Source organism: Triturus cristatus, chromosome 2_1 (genome assembly GCF_964204655.1).
Source record: "Triturus cristatus chromosome 2_1, aTriCri1.1, whole genome shotgun sequence".
Classification (NCBI taxonomy): domain Eukaryota; kingdom Metazoa; phylum Chordata; class Amphibia; order Caudata; family Salamandridae; genus Triturus; species Triturus cristatus.
The window spans coordinates 904,568,385-904,595,524 of NC_140581.1; the positions used below are offsets into that span (position 1 = coordinate 904,568,385).

General features: G+C 47.0%; 1 protein-coding gene across 2 annotated transcripts in view; it reads left to right on the forward strand.

Moving 5' to 3' along the window:
* GKAP1 (G kinase anchoring protein 1) overlaps window positions 1-27,140 on the forward strand; it is a 565,016-nt gene that overhangs the window by 69,768 nt on the left and 468,108 nt on the right. For both annotated transcript variants that reach the window (XM_085633148.1, XM_085633155.1), the window contains exons 2-3: window positions 5,470-5,746; window positions 19,112-19,246. In XM_085633148.1, the coding sequence (XP_085489274.1) occupies window positions 5,519-5,746; window positions 19,112-19,246 (363 nt within the window). In that variant the 5' untranslated portion in view covers window positions 5,470-5,518. The remainder of the gene's footprint in view (window positions 1-5,469; window positions 5,747-19,111; window positions 19,247-27,140) is intronic.

Consider the following 27,140-nt stretch of genomic DNA (forward strand, 5'->3'; position numbering starts at 1 on the left):
TTAGCAAGCTAAAAATGCTACCGCCGGCCACAGCTTACAGTGCATGTGCGCGAGAGGTGCGTGCGCAGCAGTAATCACGCCATATGGCGCCACTACTGAAGCCTGCGCACATGCACTGCAAGCTGTAGCCGGCGGTAGCATTTTTTTAAAGCCCTTACTAAAGTCTCTCCGAGCAGCGCATGCGCGCTGACTCAGTGAGACCTAAAAAGGAGCGTCTTCACCGTCTGGACCCAAAAGAGCGTTGTCGTTCTACCATGACTGCACAAAAGAGTTCCTGGTGGACAACCAACTCTTTGTGCCCTGGCTAAGAAGTAGCCCTCTAAGGGATAAAGAGCCCATTCCACAAGGGGAAAAGCTGCTACAATGGCCTTGGATCAGGGTGTCCCAGTCCTGGACATTTTCCAGGCATCAAAGTGGGCATCTTTGCACACGTTTGCCAAGCACTACTGTCTGGACAGTCAGGTCCGCAGGGACGGGCATTTTGCCCATTCTGCCCTGCAGGACTTTCTAGTGTGAGCAATCGGTCCACAGCTCACCGCCAGGAAGGTATCTAGTTCAAAGGTAAGGAATCTGCAGCTAGAGATCTCTATCAGATGAACAAGTTACTTACCTTTTGTAACGCATTATCTGAGACAATATCTAGCTACAGATTCCTTACAGACCCACCCATGCCACCCAGCTTTGCGGACTGGTTTTGTTAGGGCTAGAGTGTCTCCCTTTTTCAGGGCCCTAGTTTTGGCACATGTTTAAGTCAGTCACTTCATGGCTCTGTGCTTCTGGTGTGGAAAAGTGAAAAGTACTGACTTCCGTTTGCCTGAGTGGCGCCTATATAGGTGACCGACACCAACGATGCTGACAATGTCACTCAGAGCCGAATGGAGCCACCCAACGGCGTGCATAAGGGGTACTGCTCACGCAAAAGTTTCCGGATCCAGCCTAACGCCTGGGGAATTCAAAGGTAAGGAATCTGCAGCTAGATATTGTGTCCAACTGATAATGTGCTACCCAAGGTAAGTAACTTGCTTTAACAGAATAAGGTAGGCAGCAAATATTGAAAAGACAAACTGACATTTGACCTGTGTCCCTGAACAGACCGCAAATGTGTCAAGATAAAAATAGATTTAAAGACATCTTTATTGCTCATTCACTCTCCAAATAAACAGAACACCTGTTCCTTTCCAGAAAAAGTTTTCTCGCCCGAATGACCAGTTGATCCTAAAAATAGCGCGACCTGATAAAATCTGACTAGCGTTAGCAAGTGGGCGAGAAGATTTTTCGAGGCTTGTCAATGGCTGCATTGTTCAGGCTCAGGTCAGCTGCCACCTGTGGAAACCTACTAAACTCAGGCCTTCTTGAGAAACTAGTCACTAGGGGCAGACCAGGATGGTTCACAGCGCGTGCAACCCATGACACTTTCTTACCTACAACATCCTGCAAATCTCAAACTTTGTCTAAAGTTGTGCATTTTCCTTTCATTTTTGTGGCATAAACTTCCAGAAACCACCATGGTCCTCAAAATTCTTACCACCCAGCATTCCCCCACTTGTCCTGATGAAATAGCTACCCTTCTTGTGTGACTGAGGCTTGCGCACGTGATGCAAAAGACCCCAAAACACAGTATGGAAAAGTCAGCAATAAGGGTAGTTCCAGTGTTTGGGCACATGCTGGTCTGCCACACAGGGAAACCTACCAAACCCCACATTTCTGAGAACTAGACATCTGGGGGAGTCCAGGGTGGTGCACCTTGCATGGATACTATGAAGTTTTCTTACCTACAGTGCTGTGCAAAGTCTCAAACTGTGCCTCAAATTGCACATTTTCCTTGCCTTTCTGTGGTTTCAACTTCCGGAATCAGCAGAAATCCACATCATTCCTACCTGCCAGTGTCTCTCTCCCCCCCCATACCCCCCCCCCCCCCACACCTCCCCTCCCCAATTGTCCTGATGTAAAAGCATCCCACATATGTGGCTGGACCTATTGCCCTCGACAGGGACAAATCAAACCAGTTCAATGAGAGTCGCTCCACAAGACTCCCATTGAACATGATTTGATGCTTGCTTGCCTCCTGTGTGCACTAGGCCCAGGCACACTCGTGAGGTAGTATTTTTATTGGAGGAAGTGGGAGAAGACAGGTTGGTAGGAATTTTGTTGATTCGTGATGAGTCCGGATGTTTAAATCACAGAAATTGAAGGAAAATGTGCAATTTGAGGCAAAGTTTGAGGTTTTCTGTGCATTGTGGTTAAGAGAACTTTGAAGTATCCACGGGAGCGTACCACCTGGACTCCCCTCGGTGTCTAGTTTTCAGAAATGTCTTGGTTTGGCAAGTTTCCCCAGGTGGCCATTGAACCCCGGCCCAAAAAATACCGCTACCCTCCTTGCCAAATGATATCATTTTTGTGACTGGAAATGTCGATGTCTTTTCCTTGTATTTTGGGGTCTTTCCTGTTGCTAGCACTAGGCCTACCCCATGCAAGTGGGATACTAGTTTTATCAGAAGCCTTAGGAGAATGCTGAGTGGAAGCAAGTTTGAGGCTGCCTGCAGATTCCGGAACTGTCCATCGAAGGAATGTGAGGAAAAGTTTTTGTATTGTTTTTTTTTTTAAGCCAAATTTGAGGTTTGCAAAGGATTCCGGTAAAACAACCTGGTTAGAACCACGCATGTCACCCCATCCTGGATTGGCCTAGGTGTCTAGTTTTCAAAATTGTACAGGTTTTGATATGTTTCCCCAGGTGCCGGCTAAGCTAGAGTCCAAAATCCACAGCTACCACTTTGCAAGAAAATGGGTCTGCTTTGAGTGGTAAAATGTGATGTATCCATGTCGCGTTTTGGGTTGTTTCCTGTCGCGGGCCCGGGGCCTACGCACACAAGTGAGGCACCATTTTTATCGGAAGACTTTGGGGAATGCTGGGTGGAAGTGTGAGGCTAACTGCAGATTCCAGAACTTTCCATCACAGAAATGTGAGAACATTTTGTGTTTTTTTTAAGCCAAAATTTGAGAATGCAAAGGATTCTGGAGAAATCAACCTGGTTAGAGCCACGCAAGTCACCCCATCCTGGATTCTCCTAGGTATCTAGTTTTAAAAAATGTACAGGTTTGCTAGGACTCTCTAGGTGCCGGCTGAGCAAACACACAAAATCCACAGCTACCCACTTTGCAAAAAAAGGTCATATTTTGAGTGGAAAGATGTGATGTATCCATGTTGCATTTTGGATCTTTTCAGGTCGCGGGCACTAGGCATACCCACACAAGTGAGGTATACCATTTTATCAGAACTGACATGGCAGCATGGAATAGTAGGCTACTTATTATTACCAACTGGATTTCGCTGCATTTGTACCTTTCAAATGTAAGCCAGTGTAGGAAAGAAAACATTTTGAAAAATACCTTCTAAATCATATACTTGTATGGGTACCCACAAATTAAGAGATTTACAATTTACTGCTGCCATTTCAGGAATTCTTAGGTTACCTTGATACCTATTTTTCACTCTACATATTTCACCATATGAATTGGTCTATACTCCGTACACAATGAAAAACCATTATACGGTGCAGCTCAGTTGTTGGCTCTGGGTACCTTGGGTTCTTGGAGAAACCTACAAACCCTATATATCCCCACAGCCAAAAGGATCTAGCAAACGAAATTTACTTTGCATTGTCACAAATGGCTCTTTTTCCTTCTCGTTTTCAATATTTATTTCAACAGTTACTTTCCTTGGGAAAACCTCGAGGGATGTACTTGCTGTATTTGGAATTTTGTCTTCTTTTCAGAATAATATAGCTATCCAGCTCACCCATGGGTTTTACACTGGTTTGCACCACAGACTTGAAGTAGATTGAAAGCACAAAAAATAGGAAAAATGAGCTACCACTTTGAAAAATGCCAAAGCGGTGGTTGAAAAATGTTTTTGGGATTCAGCTCTGCATTTTTCTGAAAACTGGTAAGATGGTGACAATAGCACATCAAATAGTTTGTTGATGTCATTATGAAAAAAAAACACACACTTTTACCCAGAGCACTTTTTTCCTATTTTTCCCAAAAGACTAAACATTTAACTATATTTTGCCTATTTTCTTGGTTCTCTCCAGGGAAAACCCCAAACCTGGGTGCGTTTAGAATACCCAGGACGTTGGGGAAAAAAGTACGGAAATTTTACATGGATAGCTTATGTAGACAAAATGTTATGGCGGTATAAGAGCGAACTATCCTAGAATGCAAGACAAAAGGCTCCGCACTGGAGACTGGGAAGGCTAGCAGCGGAAAGGTTACCTACCTGCTGCTGCCGCCTTGAAATATTACATCATATCCTCTACCACACCCAGGTGGATAATGTGCTTAAAAAGGTCAAAAAAGGGACTTTTATTTATAGTGGGACTGTCAAATAGCTCACCAAAGGAAAAAGTAAGGATATTAAGATTTATCTTTGAATTAATTCTTTCCATGTGCTGCCAAACCAGTAGAGTCTGCAGCTAGTTATCGTTAAAACTATTAATGAAGATCCAACCCCTCTTAGATTAGAAAGAGAGATTCATGATTGTTAGGGTTGTGGAATGACTGCAATTCCTTCATGTTCGGGACATCTAGGATAATTTTGAATCTGCATACCGTGAAGCTAACTTCCGTAATGCACAGCATTCATGCCCCCCCCCATTAATTTAAGAAAAACTTTCAACCAATATTGGGAAAGAAAATATAGTCTGCTTACTTGTGTAAATCCCAAGAACCTAAAAACACATTTCTGAACCACCTTTTCAAGTTCCAAGATAATGACATCAATTACCCTGAGAGATCCGATTCAGTGTTTAACAGCTACCATTCCTGAATTAAAAACTCTTCTTTATAAGATCTACATTAAAGACTAACATTTCTTCTCTTCCCCTACAAGTTATCTGATTCCTTATCTTTATTTCTTTTCTGTAACCGTTCAATGTTAATTATGATGCTCTCTGTTGTACTTGTGGCTAAGTCTCTGCTTTAAAGATGGTGATACTAAATAACATGTTTAGGCTCAGACATATGCATAGAAATTGTATAAGCATGCATGCATAAACCATCCATATAAGTAGGATTATAGCAGCAATTACCCCAACTCCCTCGTCGATATGAATAGAAGTGAGACTACAAGTGTAATGGGTACACTGAGTATACATCGCTAGTCACGCTGACCTTACTAATGGGACTACCAGGGAAATTGCACAATTTTATATAATTGTCCACCACAGATACTAGGGGACCTGATTGCTTGTTTCAATTGCCGGTAAAAAGATGATTTATGCTGGGTGATAGTGAAGGAACAAGCATTTTACCACAAAGCACGATAACATTTAACAAAATGTTCTGGTAGCTACAGAAATTGGCAGAAGCAGATCGGGAAGTATCTGAGAACCACATACCTGTGCACATCATTGAGAATTAGAAATATGCAATACACATGATCATTTTCATGCGTTTTTAATTTAATTTCAGGATCTCAGTATTCCGGAGTTTTGTGCCTTCTCTGACCTTTATCTATACAATGGCCTCCGCTGTAATTAGCTCAGTCCCCACCACGGCTTCCCGATTTGCTTTGCTTCAAGTGGACAGTGGCAGTGATTCCGATTCAGAATCTGGCAAATGCCAGCTGGGCCAGACGACAAGCAAGTCTCGTAATGCAGGAGCTGGTGGTACAAAGTCCAACGCCAATGAGAAGAAGAAAGAAAAGAGGAGAAAAAAGAAGGAGCAACAGCAGAGTGAGGCCAATGAGGTACTTTTAATTATGCCATGGCTTTTTCACTCTGATTTCAGGGGAGGTGTGGCTTTTATATATATATATTTTAGATGATTTGAGAGTTGCGATCATTCAATTTTCCATTCATTCAGAACATTTATTAGTTGCAGCAGTGTTGTAAGTGACTCACCCTAATGTAAAACGTTTCTTTCCTGTGTTTAAATTTTAATATAGACATGCCATGCAGGCCATTCTAATTTATTCTGAAATATTTTGTTGATTGAAACATATTTAACTGTACTACAAACGTTTGTCATTTTAAAAAAAAATCTTTGTTTTATCACATGCTTATTTACAACCCGTAGATTGTTTGACTGGAAAAATATTCTGACATAACATTTCCTTCAGGACCTATAAACCGAGCCACTGGAAAAACATACTAGCAGGCCTCTGCGTTTCCTGCTTAAGTGTGAATGCCCTGCACATGCTACATATTCCACTCTCTAGTACAGATCATAGGAAAAATCTATGTAAAAAATACGTTAATGGAATGAAAATTGGCTTGTGATGCATGTCAAATTCAGAAAAGGTAAATGTTCACTTTTCGGTTGTTTACTTTATTCGATAAATTGGGACTGATATAATGTAATCTTTTACTGAGAAAATATCACTGACCCCAGGTGGTAGACACAGGAATGACTTTTGTTTGCAACATGAAAGGTACCTGACCTAATTTAAACATATTTCAAAAGGGAAAAAATAAAGATCACTGCCTTGTTATAAGTGTAAAGTGACCCCCTAGTCCTGAAGAAATGCCTCAGACCTTACTATGGTTGTTAATGGCATGAAATATGTAAACACAATAAACACGCATTGGCATAGCCAATAGGTCTCGCATTAATTAAGTTTGAGCTATTGGCATTGCTAAATATTTCAACACCAATTGCAATCAAAGTCTATTAATTGTAGGCCCAAAAAATGTGTATTTATTTTTGTAGCAATGGTGGCATGCTGCGCTTTAGATGAATATGTTTAAAAGTAAATTGCGCCATACTGCGATTGCTACAATAGTTAATTGTGGATGCGTTTACTTGATGTGTGCACTGATGGCTGGTGGTGTGTGTGCCGGTAGAAATTGTGCACTGATGGCTGGTGGTGTGTGTGCCTTCGGAAAGCGTGCACTGACGGCTGGTGGTGTGTGCCTGGTGAAAGTGTGCACTGACGGCTGGTGGTGTGTGTGTGTGCCTGGTGAAAGCGTGCACTGACGGCTGGTGGTGTGTGTGTGTGCCTGGTCAAAGCATGCACTGACAGCTAGTGGTGTGTGTGTGCCTGGTGAAAGCGTGCACTGATATCCGGTGGTGTGTGCCTGCCTGGTGGAAGCGAGCACTGATGGCTGGTGGGGTTTGTGCCTGTAGAAATTGTGCACTGATGGCTGGTGGTGTGTGTGCCTGGTGGAAGGGGACAGATGTAGAAAAAAGGCACAAAATCCGATGGGGGAGTACTGGGCAAAAGACAATATTTATTGCTTTTTAACTATTAGAATGAAAACCTCAGACATTATAACAGAGATAAATGGGAAAGGCTCAAGCAAACAATTAATTTTCGCCTAGTTCCTATAGGTGGGAAAACATTTTACCACTGGAACAGTCTCCGTTGGTAATCTGTGCTCACTTTGTGCGTTGTTAGCCATGTACATTTTTGATTAGCGTCTCTCCGTACAAAATAGGCATACTTTTTAAAATGGTAATTCCATACAATTTACATTTTCGGGTTTAAAAAAGACTATTTGAGGGGGGCTGAGAGGGTAAACATGAAAGGCATCAAGAGACAGCTGAAAATGCAATTAGATGTTTAGCGTTTGAGATAACAAATATTTAAAGACATGGTGTGAGAAACGTAATTTTAAAAGAAGGTTCTGCCCCCTTCGCAAATCAGCGCAAGTAGCAAAGACATTGTTAAAACGGGCATTTTTACAGGTGTGCAAGGGAATATTACAGACTTAAATGCTACTCAGTTACAACCATGGCACGAGTCGGGATTTGGACGTAGATTTATTTAGTCCTCACTATTTAGGGAAGGAGCTTAGTGCCCTCTACCCGAGGAAAAGGGAGGTTGCGCGGTGTCACCCTGTGCCCACAACATTTAGAAATACTGTAAGCATGTAACCTGGACTCGGGGTTAAACCCCTTACCACTGGTAGCACCCCCCTTATGTGCGCGAGAGGCTCAGTATTTTTGATTCTCTTAAGAGAAGCATCAGGAAGCTTCACAACACTTATCACTTTTACATCCTAATCAACACCAAGCACATCTTATTTTCTCTATAAACGTAGTTTATGGGTGTAATACAAAGTTCTACGTATCTCTTTAAATACAGTGTACCTTTTCACTATTTCTGATGTATACTACCAAATGACATGAGGAAAACCTTGACGTGATTTTTAAAAAATTGTGAAACAAACCCAAAATGTTATTTTTAAATGTCTGCAACTATGCTAAATGTTTTTGGGAGAATAGGCTGGTTCAGTTCTAAATGGAGATTAGCATTACAGTTTAATAATCCACACTGTGATGTCACTGTCTGTGACAGTATTGCGAAATGGCTGCACCAATTGGTCCTTTAGTATTTTTCCCAGGACTTGTGCCCTGGTTACAACTAAGCAAAAGGTAGTGGAATAAGCGAGACGTTCAGTTCTCTTGGTCATAAAAATCGTAATATAGTCTAAGTGGCATGTTTAAGAGAAAGGTGCCGTGTGAAAAGGGGAGGGGTACATTGTGCTTACACGGCGGTACAACCACTATCTTGCAAAAAGAAGAAAAAAAATGGGAAACGCCTAAAATAAAAATCGCGAGGACATTCGGGAAATGAAGTCAACAAGTAGAACATTCAACTCAACCTGCTTAACAGCAAAACACCATCCTACACCTTTTTTTACGGGAAATGTTAATGACCCCTACATAACTAAAACAAGAAGGGCTGGGCGAGAAGGGAGGGGGGAATGTCAGCAACAGAGGAGCCCGTGAAAGTGATCGTGATTACGATCGCTACGGAGGAAAGACACATGGCGCGGCACGCGTGCACGTTCACGTGCACTGTAGCTTTAGGCCACGGCAGCACTTTGAGAAGCCCACATATAAAATGTCTCTTCGAGCCTTTGGCTCGCGAGACCTAAAAACGAGGGTAATAACCGCCCTTTTTGTTTTAGATACTGCCATACAGTGACGAGACGAAACATTTAATTCAGTCAACTTAAGTTAGTTTTAATCTCTAAGGGACTTTTTCATAGCACCACATACTTGTGGTTTCACATCAAAATGTGATTTAAGAAGTGGAATAGCTGTGATGTTCAAGCACTCTTCCAGTGTACTAGCCGCACTAACCTCTGTGGAAGTCCAACCCCCAAATACTGCTAACAAATAGCAAGTAGAAGAGCAGGCCTTGTGATGGTGTGCAGCCTTGTGTGAGGGCCCAGTCGTTACTAGTTTCCAGGCCCAGTTCCCAAGTGTAGGAAAATGCTTACTGATGCCAGAGTACAGCCCAGTGTTGTCAGTTGACTTGTTCTGTTTGGTTACTTTTTGCTTTTTTGTCAGTAATATTTATGAACTTGAAAGGTTTTAAAACGAATCTTCAAAGTTGCTTTTTCTCTTTGTCCTCACTATGGGCCTGTATAAGCTCCTCATTCCTTTACAAACAGTTTTGCAGAACAGTACTTTGTCCGATGTAAATGCGTCACTAGGATTCATTGTAAGGTTCTAGATGTCAGACTGTACAAAAATAGAAGGAAAATGCTTGGCACTGTAATTTGAGTGACCTATTGAAATACCTGCTTTTTAGGTCTTATGCTAAAGACCTCTTGGGGACATTCAGAAAGCTGACCTAGGAATGCATTCCGCCTATTGCTTACCATTGGCTTTGTGGTTTGTAACTCACATTTTCTGGCTTTATGAGCTTAGGCTGTCCAGCTTGAGTTTGTTCCTCGCATTGCCCAAAACTTGTTAACCGTTTTCTCCCACAAACTCTCTTTCTGTAAACAGGCCTTTAAAGCTTGTTATCTCGTCACATTTGCTGTGCATTCAAAGTCAAAGGTCAAATGGCAAGTTCTCTCTTCCACGGGAGCTTAGTGTTTACTTTTCTTTCTCTGACTTCAAAGTGAGAGATTTGTGAAAATCCTGCCTAGTATCCATGTAGAGGAGTGTAGGATGCGTTTGTTTTTTCAGCACACAACTGTGCTGAGGTTTCAGAATATATCAGAATTAGTAGAAATGAGGCTCATTTTTTTGTAATTCTGAAGTGTGGTGGAAACAAATATTTGAATACGATCAAAACACAGTTCTTTAGGTGATGACATTTACACTCATTATTGTTTTTCCATGCAAATGTACTTTTTGTTTCAATTGAAAATGTGTTATCTGTAATAGCAGTGCGCTACCACATCATGTGTACTCCACACTATGCCACCCCACTCCACGCCCTTCCACTCTGCCTCTCCATTCTACGATATGCCACTCCACTCTAAAACACACCATGCAACTCCACGTCACTCCAATCTGTCACTCACTCCACTCTACGTCACTCATTCAACACCACTTACCCCACTCCAAACTACCCCACTCACTGTATTCGACTACACTCCAGTGTACCTCAGTATAACCCACCACACTTCAGTCTCTCACATTCCATTCCAGTCTACCCCACCCCAATTTGACCACTCCAACCTACACCAATCCACAACAATTGAATCTATCCCACTCCACTACAGTCTACCCCTCTCCAATCTTCCCCCAGTCTACCCCACCCCACTGTACCCCACTCCTCTCACTCTAACCCAATCAACTCCACTCCAACCTATCCCACCCCAAATTACAGCACTCCACTGAAATTTACCCCACTCTGCTCCAGTCTACCCCAGTCTACTCCACCCAAATCATTCCACTCCAATATCCCCTGATCCAACCCAATCCACTTCAGTCTACCTGACTGAACTCCAGTCTATCCCACTCCATGTTAGTTGTGTTTCTAAGTATTCAAATTTGAGTTTGTTCCACGGTCGATAGGTGAATGTATGTACGGTGGTTTTTAGGTGTGTTGCTTTGTGGCGTTTTATGTTCTAAAGCTAACAAATAGTGGTCTAACCATGTGACTGGAGTAATTGTTTGAAAGGGAACTAGTTCTGGATTTGCAAAAATGACATCTGCGATGTGTCAAGCGACGTAGAGGAGCTCCCTGACAGATTTGGGGATTGCTGAATTCCTGAGAGATGGTTGGGCTCCACATGTTGTAGAAAGAAAGAGCCACTCATACTGGAGAAAAAAAGAGCCACTCATACTGGAGAAATAAAGAGCCATGCTCTTAGTACTCATTAAAAGGGTTCCTTGATTCTAAAGAAAAGTGGTCTCTGGTCAAAGGATCCTGGACACATCTCAGAAAGGAGATGGGGCTGATAAGGGCTTCATAAAGAGTATGGCTCAGGGGCCATTATAACCCTTTGATACATATATCACCGAGGCTGATACCCAGGTGTGATGCTGTAGTCACTCTGATGGCGTGTGTTTGGGGGTATGAGATTAGGAGACACTCTTGCTGTGATAGACTGCTCTCTGAGAAGAACAGAACAAAGGAATGGATAATTCAAAGTGGCCAACCCCTAGAAAACGAACTTTAAAGACAGTTGGCCTGATTTAGAGTTCGGAAGGCAGGTTACTCCAACATAAACAGGACTGGTATCCTGTCTGCCATATTACAAGTGCAATTTTATCCAATAGCACTTCCAATATAGAGGACAGGTTATCAGTCATGTTTGTGATGGAGTAACCCATCTAAAACAGGCTCAGGGCACTAAACATTTGTGTCTGCAAAATAATTATTAAAGGGGAGCTAGCAACTCCCTAATTGTCAAACTGAACCTGTACATCAGCATGGAGGAGCTCAGCACAACCCAGGCTCTCATGCTGGGTGAGGAGACATCACCCAGGAGAATCAAGACCACTCAGCCACGAGCACCAGCTTCTTCCTGACCCAAGATCAGCCGACCCAGTTAAGATAAGGAGGCCGCTTGGAGGGAGTGACGGTATACCTGGAAGCAGTGTTAGATGTTGGTCTGTCAGAGTGGGGACTGTAGAGAAGATTAGACTGCCACACTGATTGGGCTGTCCGATTCTGCGTACAACCCCCGAATGCCAGGTGGGGGCCGCATTGAAGCCTAAGGGCCCGTCACCATAATTTAGCACTGTGGTGAAGATATGGCCGTCATTCTGTGCAGCAGCAATGTTTTAAGGCATAGGTAAAATGGACAATTGGCCAGGGCCCCCACCTTCAAAGGTGCCCCCAGGGAAAGTGATCTTTTTCACTCCTCTCACATCTAGCGGTTTATCTCAAACAGGCTCTCTATTTTTGGCTACCTCTACTTCTCACTCATTCTCTCTGTACCCAGTGGCATCCTAAGAATTTTTGAGGCCCCAGGAAAGCTGTTTTTGTATTTTCCCCCATTCCTGAAAGTTTAGCTATAATTGAATGTTTGACATTATGTGGGCTTGAATTACCAGAAATGTGTAAAATGATTAAAACTGTTCCAAACGGAGTCCCAACGGATATCGTGCAAGTCGCCCCAAAAATCCTTTGGATTACACTGTTATGAGCCGAAGAGGGATGCCGCCTTGAGTGCGTGGAAAGCTACCCCCAAATACCAGGTGGGGGCCGTGATAACGTTTCAGAACCATCACCCTGGTGCAGTGCTGTGGCGATTTAAGAGAGGGCTTTCGCCTTATGCAATATTGTCACCCAAAGAGGGACGCCGCCTCAAGTACCACCCAGGTCTGTCATCACAGACCAAAGATACCATGACAGCGAAGGAGCGCTATCTTGGTCAGGATCCCGAGATGGCCGCTACAAGACTACCACTCATCACTTGCACCAGATGCAGCCGACTTCTGCCAAACACCGCTGAAGGCTTGCAAGTCTTCTGTTTTGTCTCCAGGGGAATCTGATAAGACTAACATAGAGTCGCAGAGAGCTTGGGAGAGAATCCGATCTGATTGAAGCTCGGAAGGCGTTTGGCCTTTTAGACTTTGAATATCTATTGTGAGACTTCTAAGACTTGTATTATCTAGTGGGCCTAGCTTTGATTTTGCCTCACATAATTGGGGAATAACCCATGTCTATCTTCTAAAAGAGCCAGACGCTAGTGTCTGCACAGACAGTGCTAGGACACAGACCTTATTAGAAGAATGTGTTATTATTTAGTGTGTACTATATTTTGCTTTCTTTGCGTGCATAAATGCTTTTTTGAATAAAAGTGAGTATTTGTCTTGACATTAACTTATTAAGGTTGCCAAACCGTGAGAAGCCTTGGACTGCTTGACTTGCACCACCAGAGAGTCGAGGACTGAAGGGGTACGTGGTGCAGTTGCTCAAATCACAAATAGGTTGGGCCCCGGGACATCAACAGTAAATGGCCTCCATCCCCACGGTTGAGCCCAGTAACTCCTGCTTGCCTCATGGTCCGCTAAAATAGATATCTGAAAGAAACACGTTAGTTAGATTCCTCACCTTAGAATATCCCCAGGCGTCAGACTGGATCCGGAAGATTTTTCGTCAGCAATACCCCTTGCGCGTCGCTAGGCGTCGTCTGCAGCTCCGCGTCCGTCGTCTGCGTCGTGCGCCGGAATGACGTCGTCGGAGTACTTAGACGCCGCCCTCGCGCGCTGACGTCAGTTCTTCTTTTTTCCGCACCAGTAAGCGCAGATCCGGGAGAGCTACCCCTTTTAGTCTTTTTTGACTAACTTTTTTGATCCTTTTTGATCTTGTCTCGACTTCGGTGCCGGTAGGATGCCTGGTTTTAAAGCCTGTGCTGACTGCAACCGCTTGATGTCGGTTACGGACCATCACCGCCGGTGCCTTTACTGCTTGGGCCTCGACCACGACGCAGAGTCTTGTTCGGACTGCAAGGCCCTGACCTCGAAGGCTAGACTGGAGCGGTCCCGTAAGCTTCTCGAGCTTCGCCACTCGGCTCCGCGCCCCTCTCGATCCCGGTCCAGGAGGAGGTCCAAGGATCGGTCGCGGAGCCGCAGCCGACGTCATCATCGGTCGTCTGGCTCCAAGTCTTCGGGTAAGTCGAAGCACTCCAAGCACTCCAAGAAGTCCAAGAGGCGACACCGCTCTTCGGACTCCCCTCGCCGGTCGCGCGACTCGGCCGAGGGTCAGGGTGGTTCCACCCCCGCGGCTCCAGCGGTGCCGCAGGCGCCGCGCAAGTCCCCATACCCGCCGGTCCCTGGGACTGACGCGACGCCGGCGGAAGTCAGTGCCTTCCTCTCGGACATGAGGAACCTGGCTCCGCCGTCGACGCCCGCTGGCGCGCCTTCGGGCCCCGCGGACCCGACTGGGCAACCTTGCCTGCCGGCGGCGCCGCCGACGGCTCCGGCCTCGACGCCGCAAGTGCCCGAGGGACCCGTTCCCGAGTCCCCGCCGATGCCGGTCGACCTCGTCACGCCTCCTCCGGCGGCGTCGACACCGGTACCACCCCCGACGCCGGCTCCGCTCGGCGTCGAGCCCCGGTTCAGCCCCACTCCAGGCCCGGTGCCGTTACGGCGTCGATGGACGCCGCGTTCGGCGCCGCTGGAGACACATTTTGTCTATCGCCCGGCTCCGATCCTTCCTCCTGCATACCAGGAATCGGATGACGGGGGCGAATGGGAGGGATCCGAGGATCCTATGGCCGTTCAGGCTCAGCTGTCACAGGACTGGGCAGATGAACTGGGGGAGGCCAGTGGTCTGGATACCTCTCCAGACACTGGATTCATCTCTCCTCCGACTGTGGCTTTGGAGGAGGGTACTGCTTTCTCTGAGGTGCTGCGCAAGGCGGCCGCAGCCCTTGGGCTCGAGCTACCTGCCGTGGCTGTGAGGACTAACGTCCTCACTGTGGTGCTTCAGTCTGCAGCAAGCTCCACTGAGCCTCTGCTGCAATTCAATGAGGCCCTCATAGACGTTCTGCAGGGCACCTGGTCCAAGCCCTCCACAGTCCCTCCTGTGGACAGGAACGTCGCCAGGCGCCACCGCCCTGTTCCGGGCGACCCCAGTTTTCTGTCCCAACACCCTACCCCCGAGAGCCTGGTTATCCAGGCCTCTACCTCCCAATCCTCCTTCCCGACCGCCCCGCCGGACCGGGATTCCAAGAGACTGGAACAGTTTGACAAAAAGCTGTTCTCCTCCCTTAGTTTGGGCCTGCGGTCCTTGAACACCGCCTGTCTCTTGGACCGTTATTCCCACTCTCTGTGGGATACGGTGGAGGACGTGCTGCCCCTGTGTCCGGAGGAGGTCCAGACACGACTTACCCAGGCTCTGGCCGATGGGAGGGATGCAGCACGACATGCTATCCGATGTGGGCTTGACACTACGGACTCGCTGGGTAGGGCGATTTCTACCACGGTGGCGCTTCGACGTCACGCCTGGCTGCGGTCCACGTCCTTTTCGGGTGATGTCCAGAGCACTCTCATGGACATGCCCTTTGATGGCACTCGCCTTTTTGGTGAGAAAGCGGACAGTGCGCTGAATCGCTTTAAGGACTCCCGGGCTACGGCCAAGTCCTTGGGCCTCTCGGCCCCGCGGTCGCTAACATCCGCTTTTCGCCCCCTTTCGTGGCCAAGGAAGGGGTGCCTCCTCACGTACGCCTAGCCACCAGCCGCAGAACCAACCTGCGCACGGTCGCGGACGTGGTTTCCGCCGAGGCGGTTCTGGAGGACGACGCGGTCAGCCCACATCCACCCCGGCAGCATCCGCCTCAAAGCCTTTCTAGTCTGAGCTTTCAGGCCCATTCCACGCCAGTGGGCGGCAGAGTTCGCCATCACCTGCTCCACTGGCGGTCCATCACATCGGACAGGTGGGTGCTGCAAATCGTCCGAAGGGGCTACTCCCTCCCCTTCGAGACGACCTCCAGCCATGCCACCGCAGCACCACCGTATCTCGGGGGATCATTTGAATCTTCTCCACGAGGAAGTTTCGGCCCTCTTGGCCAAGGAGGCCGTCGAGCGCGTTCCGAGCCCAGAAGTAGGTCGTGGTTGTTATTCCCACTACTTTCTGGTTCCCAAGAAGGGCAAAGGGGGCCTACGCCCTATCTTGGACCTCTGGACCGTCAATGCCTTCCTCCGGAAGGAAAGGTTCAAGATGTTAACTTTGGCTCAGGTTCTAGCTGCCCTAGACCCGTGAGACTGGATGGTAGCGTTGGACTTGCAGGACGCATATTTCCACATCCCCGTCCTGCCGGCCCACCGGCGTTACCTGCGGTTCACGGTGGGTCAGGAGCACTTTCAGTTTACCGTGCTCCCCTTCGGCCTCACCAGTGCCCCTCGGGTGTTCACGAAAGTGATGGCGGTGGTCGCAGCTCATCTGCGCAGATCAGGGGTTCCAGTCTTCCCCTATCTCGACGACTGGTTGTTGAAGGCGGGCTCGCCCCAGGCAGTCGTCTCCCACCTCCAGACTACGGCGGATCTCCTGCATTTGCTGGGGTTTTCCATCAACGTGCCGAAGTCACACCTGAGTCCCTCTCTGAAGCTCCTCTACATCGGAGCGGTTCTCGATTCGGCGCAGTTCCGGGTCCATCCACCGGAACAGCGGGTCCGGGATATTCAGGCCCTGATTCCCATCTTTCGGCCTCTATCCTGGGTTTCGGTCAGGCTAGTGTTGCGGCTTCTGGGGCTGATGGCCTCCTGCATCCTACTAGTGCATCACGCCAGGCGGCGCATGCGGGCTCTGCAGTGGGACCTGAAGTTTCAGTGGGCCCAGTATCACGGCAACCTGTCCGACCATGTCTTGGTCTCGGAGGGCACTGCACAGCAGTTGCAGTGGTGGCTCACGGACCGCGATTGGGTCACGGGCAAGAGCCTCTCCCTTCCCCAACCGGAGCATGTCGTAGTGACGGATGCGTCCCTCCTGGGATGGGGTGGCCATATGGGAGAGGCGGAGATCAGAGGCCTCCGGTCTCCGGCGGAGTCTCGTCTCCACATCAACCTGTTGGAGTTGAGAGCGATCCGACTTGCACTGAAAGCCTTCCTTCCCTCTGTCAGGGGAAGTGTCGTGCAGGTGTTCACGGACAACACCACCGCCATGTGGTATTGCAACAAACAAGGCGGGGTGGGGTCGTGGACCCTTTGTCAGGAGGCTCTGCGCCTCTGGACATGGCTGGAACACCAGGGCGTCACCCTAGTGGTTCAACATCTGGCGGGCTCTCTGAACGCCAGAGCCGACGAACTCCGCCGCCGGTGCATGATGGATCACGAATGGCGTCTGAACTCCGAAGTGGCGCAAGGTCTCTTTCAGCAGTGGGGAGAGCCTTGGTTAGATCTATTCGCCACCGAAGAGAACGCGCAATGTCAGCAGTTCTGCGCGTTGGAATTTCCAAGGCGGCACTCGCTCGGCGACGCTTTTCGTCACTAGTGGAGTTGCGGTCTGTTGTACGCCTTTCCGCCTATACCACTTCTGCCCAGAGTGCTGAAGAAGATCAGGCACGACCGGGCCCAAGTCATCTTGGTGGCTCCGGATTGGGCACGAAGGTACTGGTATCCCGAGCTACTCAGTATGTTGACCAATCCTCCGATACGTCTGCCCCTTCAGGAGGATCTTCTGTCGCAGCAGCAGGGGACGGTCCTCCACTCGAACCTGTCCAGCCTCCACCTCCATGCATGGAGATTGAGCGGCGGCAGTTGATGCCATTTGACTTGCCTCCTGAAGTCTGTGATATCATTCTGGCAGCCAGGCGTCCCTCCACAAAGACGGTATACGCCTGCCGGTGGAACAAATTTGTGGCAGGGTGCACAGCAAAGGCTGTGGATCCCCTTTCCGCCCCTCTTTCTGAGGTTCTCCTCTTTCTTCTTTCTTTGGCCCGGCAGGGCTCTGCCCTGGGCACCTTGAAAGGTTATCTTGCTGCCATCTCTGCCTTCTTGCGGCTTCCTGATCAGCCTTCTCTTTTCAAGTCCCCTGTAGTTACACGCTTTCTAAAAGGCATTACTCACACGTTCCCTCCTGTCCCTTTTGTAATGCCTCAGTGGGACTTGAATCTTGTTCTTACATTTCTAATGTGCGCTCCCTTTGAGCCTCTTCATAATTGTCCTCTTCGTCTGCTGACGCTTAAGACTGCTTTTCTGGTAGCCATCACCTCGGCTAGACGGGTGAGTGAGCTCCAGGCTTTATCATCAAAGCCTCCATTTCTCTCTGTTCATCCGGACAAGGTTGTCCTTCAGCCTCGTCCCTCCTTTCTTCCGAAAGTGGTGACCCCCTTTCATCTTGGGCAGTCTGTCACCTTGCCCACCTTCTTTCCGCCTCCGCATCCTTCCAAAAAGGAAGATAGGCTCCACCGTCTGGACCCAAAACGTGCGCTCTCCTTTTATCTGGACCGCACAAAGCAGTTCCGGGTGGACGACCAACTTTTCGTTGGATACGTGGGTGCTAAGAAGGGGAAAGCTATGCACAAACGGACCATCTCTTGGTGGGTCGTTTTGTGCATCAAAATTTGTTATTCCTTGGCAAAAAAGGACCCTCCTGTTGGGCTGCGCGCCCATTCTACTCGGGCCACGGCGGCTACTACTGCTTTGGGACGGGGTGTCCCTTTGCAGGACATCTGTCAGGCGACAACGTGGGCTTCGCTCCACACGTTTGCCAGGCATTATTGCCTTGACAGCCAAGTCCGGAGGGATGGCTTCTTTGGTCGTTCTGTCCTCCAGGACTTTCTGGTGTGATCTTGGTTCGCAGACCCACCACCGGGGATGGTATTGCTTGGGTATCTATTCTAAGGTGAGGAATCTAACTAACGTGTTTCTTTCAGATGAACAAGTTACTTACCTTCGGTAACGATGTATCAGTAAGAAACATTAGTTAGTTAGATTCCTCACCGACCCACCCATCCTCCCCGTTCTGCGAACTGACATCTAGGGTTAAGGTTGTCCTTTTCAGGCCCCTAGATTTTATTTTTGGCACCAGTGTCGGTCTTTGCATAGCTCTGCGTTCCTGGCGCGGAAAACTATGTACAAGAACTGACGTCAGCGCGCGAGGGCGGCGTCTAAGTACTCCGACGTCATTCCGGCGCACGACGCCGACGACGGACGCAGAGCCGCAGACGACGCCTAGCGACGCGCAAGGGGTATTGCTGACGAAAAATCTTCCGGATCCAGTCTGACGCCTGGGGATATTCTAAGGTGAGGAATCTAACTAACTACAGATACATCGTTACCGAAGGTAAGTAAGTTGTTCTTTAACTGAAACATATCTTCAGTCCTGAGAGTTTTTCGCACATAATTGTAATTTAAAAAAATCACTATTGTGTTTTTAACAGTCGTATGGAACCGTGGTTTTATTTTCTTTCATGTTATCACAGTTGTGCTCTGTTTTTGACCCCTTCATCTTATTCCTACATTGTAGCTTAGAAACCTTGCTTTCAAAAAAATTCCTCCGAAATCAACCCAAGGTGCTTTGCCTGAGCAAGTGTTTCCCAATGTGGTGCAGAAACAGCCTCAAGAAGAAGATTGGCAACAGTGGCAGCAAAAAGATGAACAGGTGATTTTAAAGAAACCATGTTTTCATTGTTTGAGCTGCACATGGGTGTATATGCTATTTCTATTGCAGAAACCTAGCGAAAAGGCATAGCAGCACTATTCATGGTCAAAGACTGGCATAAAGTGATCAGAGCGGTAGCTTGGTTGTGTAGCGTTAGTGCATTGTGATGTAGTGTTTTTAAAGAGGTGAGTCTTCAACTTTTTTCCTAAATTGTAGCAGTGGTGGGAGGATCCTGCTGGATGTGGGGGATGTTATTCCAGATCCTGGCTACAAAAGTGGAAAAGACTTGCTACCTTGATTTCTTTTTTTATACTTCCTAGTCTGTAGTCTGATGGTATCTCGGCTACATATGCGCTGAGAACCACCAAATACGGTAAGCTTATCTTCAGGATAAGCAGGGGTGCTGGTCATGATTTGTAAATGATGCAGCTGATTTTGAACATGATGTGGCTCAGCAAGGGAAACATAGCAAACACAACAAGATGATGGACTGAGTGCTGAAACTTTTCAACCACTCAACCCCAGTCACAGATCTGGGTTTAATCCATCGTTCTTTTGCTCACTATGTCACCCCAGTTGGGACCAGTCATATGCAAATCAGTCTTGACCCTGTTCCTCATGGGTACAGTCCAGCCCCAACTGCCAGGCCAGCTCCTCCTAGGACCGTAAACAAGCATCCTGGGACCGGTTTCGGGCATTACCCCTCATCAGCCTGGCTAGCTTGAATTCAATGGCACAGCGAGCAAGGGACCCATGTCTGGGCATACCCATGGCCACTTAGGGCTAACATAGCAAACACAGCAAGATGATGGAGGGAGTGCTGAAACTTTCCAACCACTCATCCCAGTCACAGATTTGGGTTTAATCCATCGTTCTTTTGCTCACTATGCCACCACAGTTTGGACCCAGCCATATGAAAATCAGTCTTGACCCTTTTCCTCATGTACAACCTGGGAGGCCATGGAGTAGGCCATTACCACCAACCAGGTATAAGGGTTTGAATAGCAGTTTTGATGTCGTGCTGGAAGAAACTGTTTCACTTTCTTTACAAGCGAGAGCTGGTATCAGCCTGTCTTTGTTTTTTTGGCAATGAATTCCTTGACGGTGAGGTTGGTTTCCATGGTGAATCCAAGTGACATGGCTTTTGGTGAGTTGGGGTCTGAAGCCATCAAGAATCATGTCATTTATCCAAGTTTGTTTTTTGTTTGTTCTTCGTCGCAAGGAATAGGAATTCTGTCTTCATTGGGTTGAGCTTCAGGTAGGTGCTGGATATTCAGGTCTGGATAATGTGCAGGCAGTTTTTGATAGACTTCTAACTGCACACTCCTTACCTCTTGAATATTTTTCCAGTCAGGCTGGATTTGTAAACTTTTTAGCAGTACCCCTGCCTGCCATCAGGTGGCATCGTGAGACTCTTCCCCCAGTGGTCTTCAAACTGTTTGATGCTGAGACCCCCCATCAACATTTTTTAGGCATAAGGACCCAACAAAAGTTTCTAGAACCTGGTACTCCGTATCACTGACAACCATAAATGTTCACCAGAGAAATGGTCAATCTGTGGTTGCACCTCATTAGTACCAGTTTAACACCCAAATATAGCAATAAGCAACAAAAAGGTGAACAGCACAGCTTTACAAATGGCCTTCTACTAAGCGTCAACACCTCTTGCTGCTTTTTAGTAACTTTTGAACCTTTTGATTAAATAATTTTTTAGAGTTAAAATCCGCAGATTATGTGGCAGATGATGGATTATGTGGCAAATGTGCTTAATCTATAATCATGCTAAAATCGCTGCGGCCTAACAATCGCATAATTCCAGTGCCCCTTGGTATAATAGCTGTAATGCATGAGCTGCAACTTTATTGCACGGCATTAGAGGAAAACCATATTATTTTTCATGGGATGCTGACAGCTTGGCATTTACAGCTGCATGTAACTGGAGGTAGCTGAACATCATTCATCATAATTAAAACATGCATACATTTTTTAGGTCTTACCCCGTCCGGTAGCTACATATAAAATAACGGGCAGCTTCAGTGAATAATAAATACATTTTGAAAAGTTGTTACTCGGCGGGAAATGCACTATAATACATTATGAAAACTCTATTAGTTAATGCACTGCAAAGGTCTGTGTGAAACTAGAGAGCCACCGAATTAAATCGTGGTTGGTGCAGTGGAAAATAGTCACTTGAGTATTTTTAGTGCTATGAGTTCACAGCCTGTGACAGAAAGTACTGTGAATATGTAAGTCTTTATTTTATACTTGCATTACACACAGTATAAGATAGACTGCTGCAAAATGTTTTACGATAAAATGGTGCTTCCAAAATATACAGGCTACTTTCAAAAACTAGGGGCTTATTTACAAGCCCCTTGCGCTGCATTATTTTTTATGACGCTCTGGTTACGCAGACCCATATCTACGAGGCCATGCGAAGTCACTTTGCGTGGCGTTCCATGGCCTCCTAGATATGGTGTAAGGCAACGCTGCGCAAGTTGATGTGTTGCCTTACACTGCGTTGGGGGGGCGTTCCATGGGCGTTGCAGTGGGTTTTCCCATGGGTTTTGACACATTCCCAGATTTACAAGCATCTGTAAACTTGAGGATTCGTCAAAACTGTACGCTGCCCCAGCGGATGCGTAACGAGGAGAAATATCTTTATTTCTCCCCAGTTGTTTCCTCTTTCTATGTGTGGCACACATAGAAAGAGGAAAAAGCCTCCATGAATTGTTTTTGCGCAGAAAGGCACGTGCCTTCTTGCACAAAAACAATCCTGCAAACAAGGCACACACCCTTGCACCATGGTGCAAGGGTACCTGCGTTGGCGCTAGGCACCAAATTGTGTGCTGGCAGAAAGGACAGGAATGCACTGTATTTTATAAATACAGTCTCTGAGAAAGTGCCTCTGTATATACTGTTCCTTAATAGGCACAGGGTGTACAGAGTCCACAGTCCCCCAGGGTTTGACAGAGGTTAAAGTTAGATATAACCTTACTCTCTAAAGTGGTAGCTTGGTCGAGCAGTAAGGCAGTATCAGAGGACAGTGTAAAGCATTTGTTGTACACACTCAATCAGCAAATGGTCTCACACACTCAATAACTGAACTCTAGGCCAATGGTTTATATATAAAAAATATATGCTTGTTTTATTTTAGAACCAACACTTGGATTTAAAATATACTTTCTCAGAATGAGATGTTTCATATAAATACTTTTGCAATATGCAATTGACTTTTGTAAACAGTTACAAGTGGTTGCAATAGGCAACTCTATTTTAAACACAACAATGCATTGAGCTCAATGGAAAATTCAAGTTCTGTGCAACAGATTACTTTTTAGATTACTTTTGGAATTCCAGGACTGGATCCTAGATTCAGTCCTGGGTCAGTACTCAGAATCAAGTGATGAAAGTCGACTTAATTACTGTAATGATTTTTAAACAGTATTTAGCTATTTTAAAAGTTGACACTTGGAAAATATTTCAAAGAAAACAGTCAATGATTCCCTATGGAAAAAAATTCAAGTTGCAGGTACAGTATGTTCTCGTTACTTTTGTAATCCATTACTGGGTGCCTAGACTGGGATCTTTATCCAAAATAGGTAAGTAATTACGTTTTCAGATATTATACGATTTTTGTAGAATATTTAAAGATTGCAGAAATCGACACTTCGAAGAAATTTCACAGAAAAACAGTCAATGATTTCCTATGGAAGAAAATTGGGTTAAGGGTAAGTACAGTTGTAAGTTTTTTCAGGGTCAGTGCTGGGCACCAAGATCCAGCACTGGGAGCTCACCTAAGAGCAGGTGAGTAATTTCGTTTTCGTTACTCGGCTGATTTTTGGTGAATATTTTAAGATTTGAAAAGTCCACACTTAGAAGAAATTTCAGGAAAAAGGCAGTCAATGTTACCCTATGAGGAAAATAGAGTTATCGGTTTAAGGGTAGGTACTCGACTGGCAGAGTTGAGGCTCTGGGCATAGACTCAGGGGTCCCCCAGGGTCCGGTAGGTACAGTTGGTTCACCCTCAGCGACTCTAGGGCGGCCGGGTGCAGAGAGAGTTAGGCCCAATGTTATCCAATGAGGGATCGGGGGGGGGCTTGGTTGGTGGCTGCTGACTGGTAAGCCACGCGGCTGTGGGAGCTAGGCTCCTGGTCACTTACTCAGGGCAAGTGGGCAAGTAGGTAGGTGTAGAGTTTTCACTGCCAGGGCCACTCGGGTGGCTGGGTGCAGAGTGCTTTTGAGCCCTCGGGCGCTCAATTGATTTCAATGGGAAATCTCCAGTTTAGAAAAAGGCTGCAAGCTCGGGGACGAGGACTCTTCAGGTGCCACCACCACTTCGAGAGGTAAGTTGGGTAGTTGGAGGTTAGGTAGGTACCCCGGGATTGGGCACAGGGGGCCGCAGGGCGCCGCGTGCAGGGGTGCCTTTTGGTGTCGGGAAATCTTACCCTCTGTTGATCGCGGTAGGGGGGGCACCTTGTTCTGAGGCTGCAGGCTTCTTCAGGAGTGTCGAGGGAGGTCCTTGGGTGCCGGACTCGGGGTCACAGTCGCCGTGGGGTCGTCCTCGGGGTCTTTGTTCACTCCGGCACTGGCCAGGCTTGGCTGGTGCAGAGTGTGCTGGGTTCGCGGTTCTGGGCTGCTGCCAGGGATTAGAAGTAGGTTTTGAGTAGAGCCTCTACTCATGGGAGTCCCAGGGGCTTAGAGCTAAAAGGTAGCCAGGTCCTCCGGGGTTGGTGAGGTTGCTGGCCACAAGAGATGCCGGGTTGGAGCAGGAGCAGGTTCGAGGGTCGACAGGCCGGTAGGGCTGGGGCCAAAGCAGTTGGTGTCTTCCCCTTTTTAGCAGCTGCAGGGTAGGTCTTCTTTCTTCTTGCTCTTCTTTGTAGTTTTGAATCTGGAATCTGGGGAAGGAAGGTTCAGGGTGCCCCTAAAGACTAGATTTAGGGGCGTTACAGGTAGGTGAAGGGCAGGGACCAATGGGTCCCTGTCCTGGGGTGGGTACACCGCCTATCCTGCCTCTCTCCTGTGGGAGGGGGGCAGTAGCCTAGTCCTGATAGGGTAGTGCTCCCCATCTTCAAGATGGCGAGAGCCCGGAGATGTGCTTCACCTCTCCACCCCCACCTGAGGGGTGAGATTGGCAGGCTGGCACATCCCCTGTCCTTATTTGGGGTTTCCGGCCAAAGCTTCCCGCCAGAGTGGGGGGTTGCAGTGGCCTGGGGAAGCTCACAGGGGCGGCATGCTTTTGAAGCTTCCCCCTGCCCATCCTGGGGGAGGAGATTTAGCACCTCGCCCAGGATGTGCATTGTTGCAGGCCCAGGAGAGCTGGGGCTCTCCTACCCAGGGGTCCAGCAACATGTCTGCTGGGTGGCAGCCTAGGCAGCCTCAGAGCAGACGTGGATTGTAGGTTAGGTTTAAGGGGGCACCTCTAAGATGCCCTTTGGGGTGCTGGGTACATTAAATCCCACACTGGCATCAGTGTGGGTTGAATGTGCTGAGAAGTTTGATACCAAACTTCTCAGTCTTTAGTGTTGCCATTATGGTGCTGTGGAGCTCGTGTTTGACGAGCTCTCAGCACCATGTACTCTTAAATGGCAGCACTGCACTTACAGTGCTCAGGAATGGACCTGGGCACTGTAGGGGCACAGGGCTCCTGCTCCTGTGCCCACACCATTGGCATAAGGCACCCAGCTAGAGGGGTGGCTGATGTATGCCATGGCAGTGTAGGGGATGGGCATGGCACACAGGGATGTGTGTCATGTCGACTTTGTTTTTGTCTTGCACCCAAACACTCAGCCTGCAAAAAAAGGGGTGTGTGTGTGTGTGTGTGTGTGTGTGTGTGTGTGTGTGTGTGTGTGTGTGTGTGTGTGTGTGTGTGTACACACGTGTGTGTACACACGCACGTACGTACACAGGGCCTCTAAGGGTGGCACAAGGAGTGCTGCAGCCCTTAGAGGCCTTCCCTGGGTACCATTTACCAGGGGCTGACATGTGGCCAGGGTTTGCCAATTTGGGTTTGGTTTGTTTTAGGGAAAGAACATAGGCCCAGGGCACACTCAGTCAAAGTACATTCAGCAAAAAGTGGGGGCATACCATGCAAGAAAGATGGCACTTTCTCACACAGTCCAATCCTGCCGTTTTGAATTGGCATAGGGCAACGCAGCAAAAATACTTGCAGAGCTGCCCTACACCATTTCATTGTAAATGAAGCCCACAGATTTTAGTAATATCTATACCCTATGTAATGCATTTTTTTTTAACATATCTGTCCCTTCAACACATTCTCAGGGAAAGTAAAAGCTATGTAACTACGATGACGATTAAAAGCAAGCACTTCACAGCTCAGTTAACTCTGTGCACTACCACTCAAAAAGTTTCAAGTGATTCAATTAATGAACTTCAACAGCACTCTCCTTTCCTGAGAAATCAAAGTCAGACAGACAGTTAAACACACCTTTCTGCCAGTGTACTGCTGGCCTGAAAGAAATGCAAATGTGCACAACCAGTTAATCTGCAAATCCTTTATGTTTGCAGATTAACTCGTGCACATTTACATTTCTTTTAGGCCAGCAGTACACTGGCAGAAAGGTGTGTTTAACTGTCTGCCTGGCTTCTGTTTCCCAGCACAGTACAGTCACTGAATAACGCTCCAGGGAGGCTGGGAAACTGCTCACTATGGAGGAAATGGTGGGAGAAGTGTGGATTACTTGGACACAGTTCCTAGCCTATGGTAAACTTGGAAGCATAGCAAGAAAGATCTTGAGTTGTGAAGGTATGGAGCCTCCAACGAAGCACTGCTGCTGTTGTACACCATGAAAAATGGCAGTAAACGGATGTCCAGGTTTTACAAATCACTTATAGACGGGAGTAAAATCAATCTGTTAGCTACCAAAATAAGATTGGAATTTCGCATCGAGAATCCCTGTACAGCCAAAGAATGAGATAGGATGAAGGAATACAATCATAAACTCTCTAGAAAGCAAGACTCCAATACTTGCAATTTAACTATCTGCACACCACTTCCGTAGAAGATTGAGCCATGTACTAGAGACGGATACACCGAGGTAACTGACCTATGTTAACATAGGTGCAGACTTTTCAGACCTGGTGTGGCCTTGTGGGTCTCTGACACATTACTGGAAACAAATAGTGCAAAAGCTGAATTCACTGGTTCATAGGGAACTCAGCTGCTCATAGGAGGTGTCCCTGTTGGAGATTTTCTTTAAACTTAACAGAAGCGGAGATAGTAGTAGGTTTAATTACTTCGTCTTTATACTATCCAAAAGGTGCTTTGCCATGCATTGGAAAGCAGATGGACTGCCGTAGCTGGAAATGTGATGTCAGCAGGTGGGCCAAGAGGAAACGCATTATTCTAATACAAGAACGACGGAAAGACATCAGTAAAATTACCCCATGGTGGAGATATTGGGTGAAATACCAACCACCTCACACAGTAACATAACAAGCAAACAGCAGGGCGCGAGGCGAAAGTTACTTTTAAGGTAAATGAACTGGGAGATTTAGAGGGAAAGCAATAGGGGCAGATGGGTGGATGGATGCATAGCCACGTGGAAAGTGATTAAACTTAGCTTATATAATACAATTGTTTGACTTATAAATAAATAAAAAAAGAAGGGAAAAGTGTAATCTGATATGGCCAACTTACCAGCCCTATATACAGACGGACCTAATGCTGCAAGTGAATTGTTGAGCTGTTATCTTTGTTTGTTATGAGCAGCATGGTGGTACCTAATGTAAAACTAAGAGGGTTGTGTGACTTGGTACATATATTGAATGTAACGTGCCTACTTAAAATACAATAAACCGATTTTAAAAAGCAAACGTTTGGGGTGATAGTATTGCTCTATTTTAAGTAAGGTAAAGGCTGAGCCCACCTGTT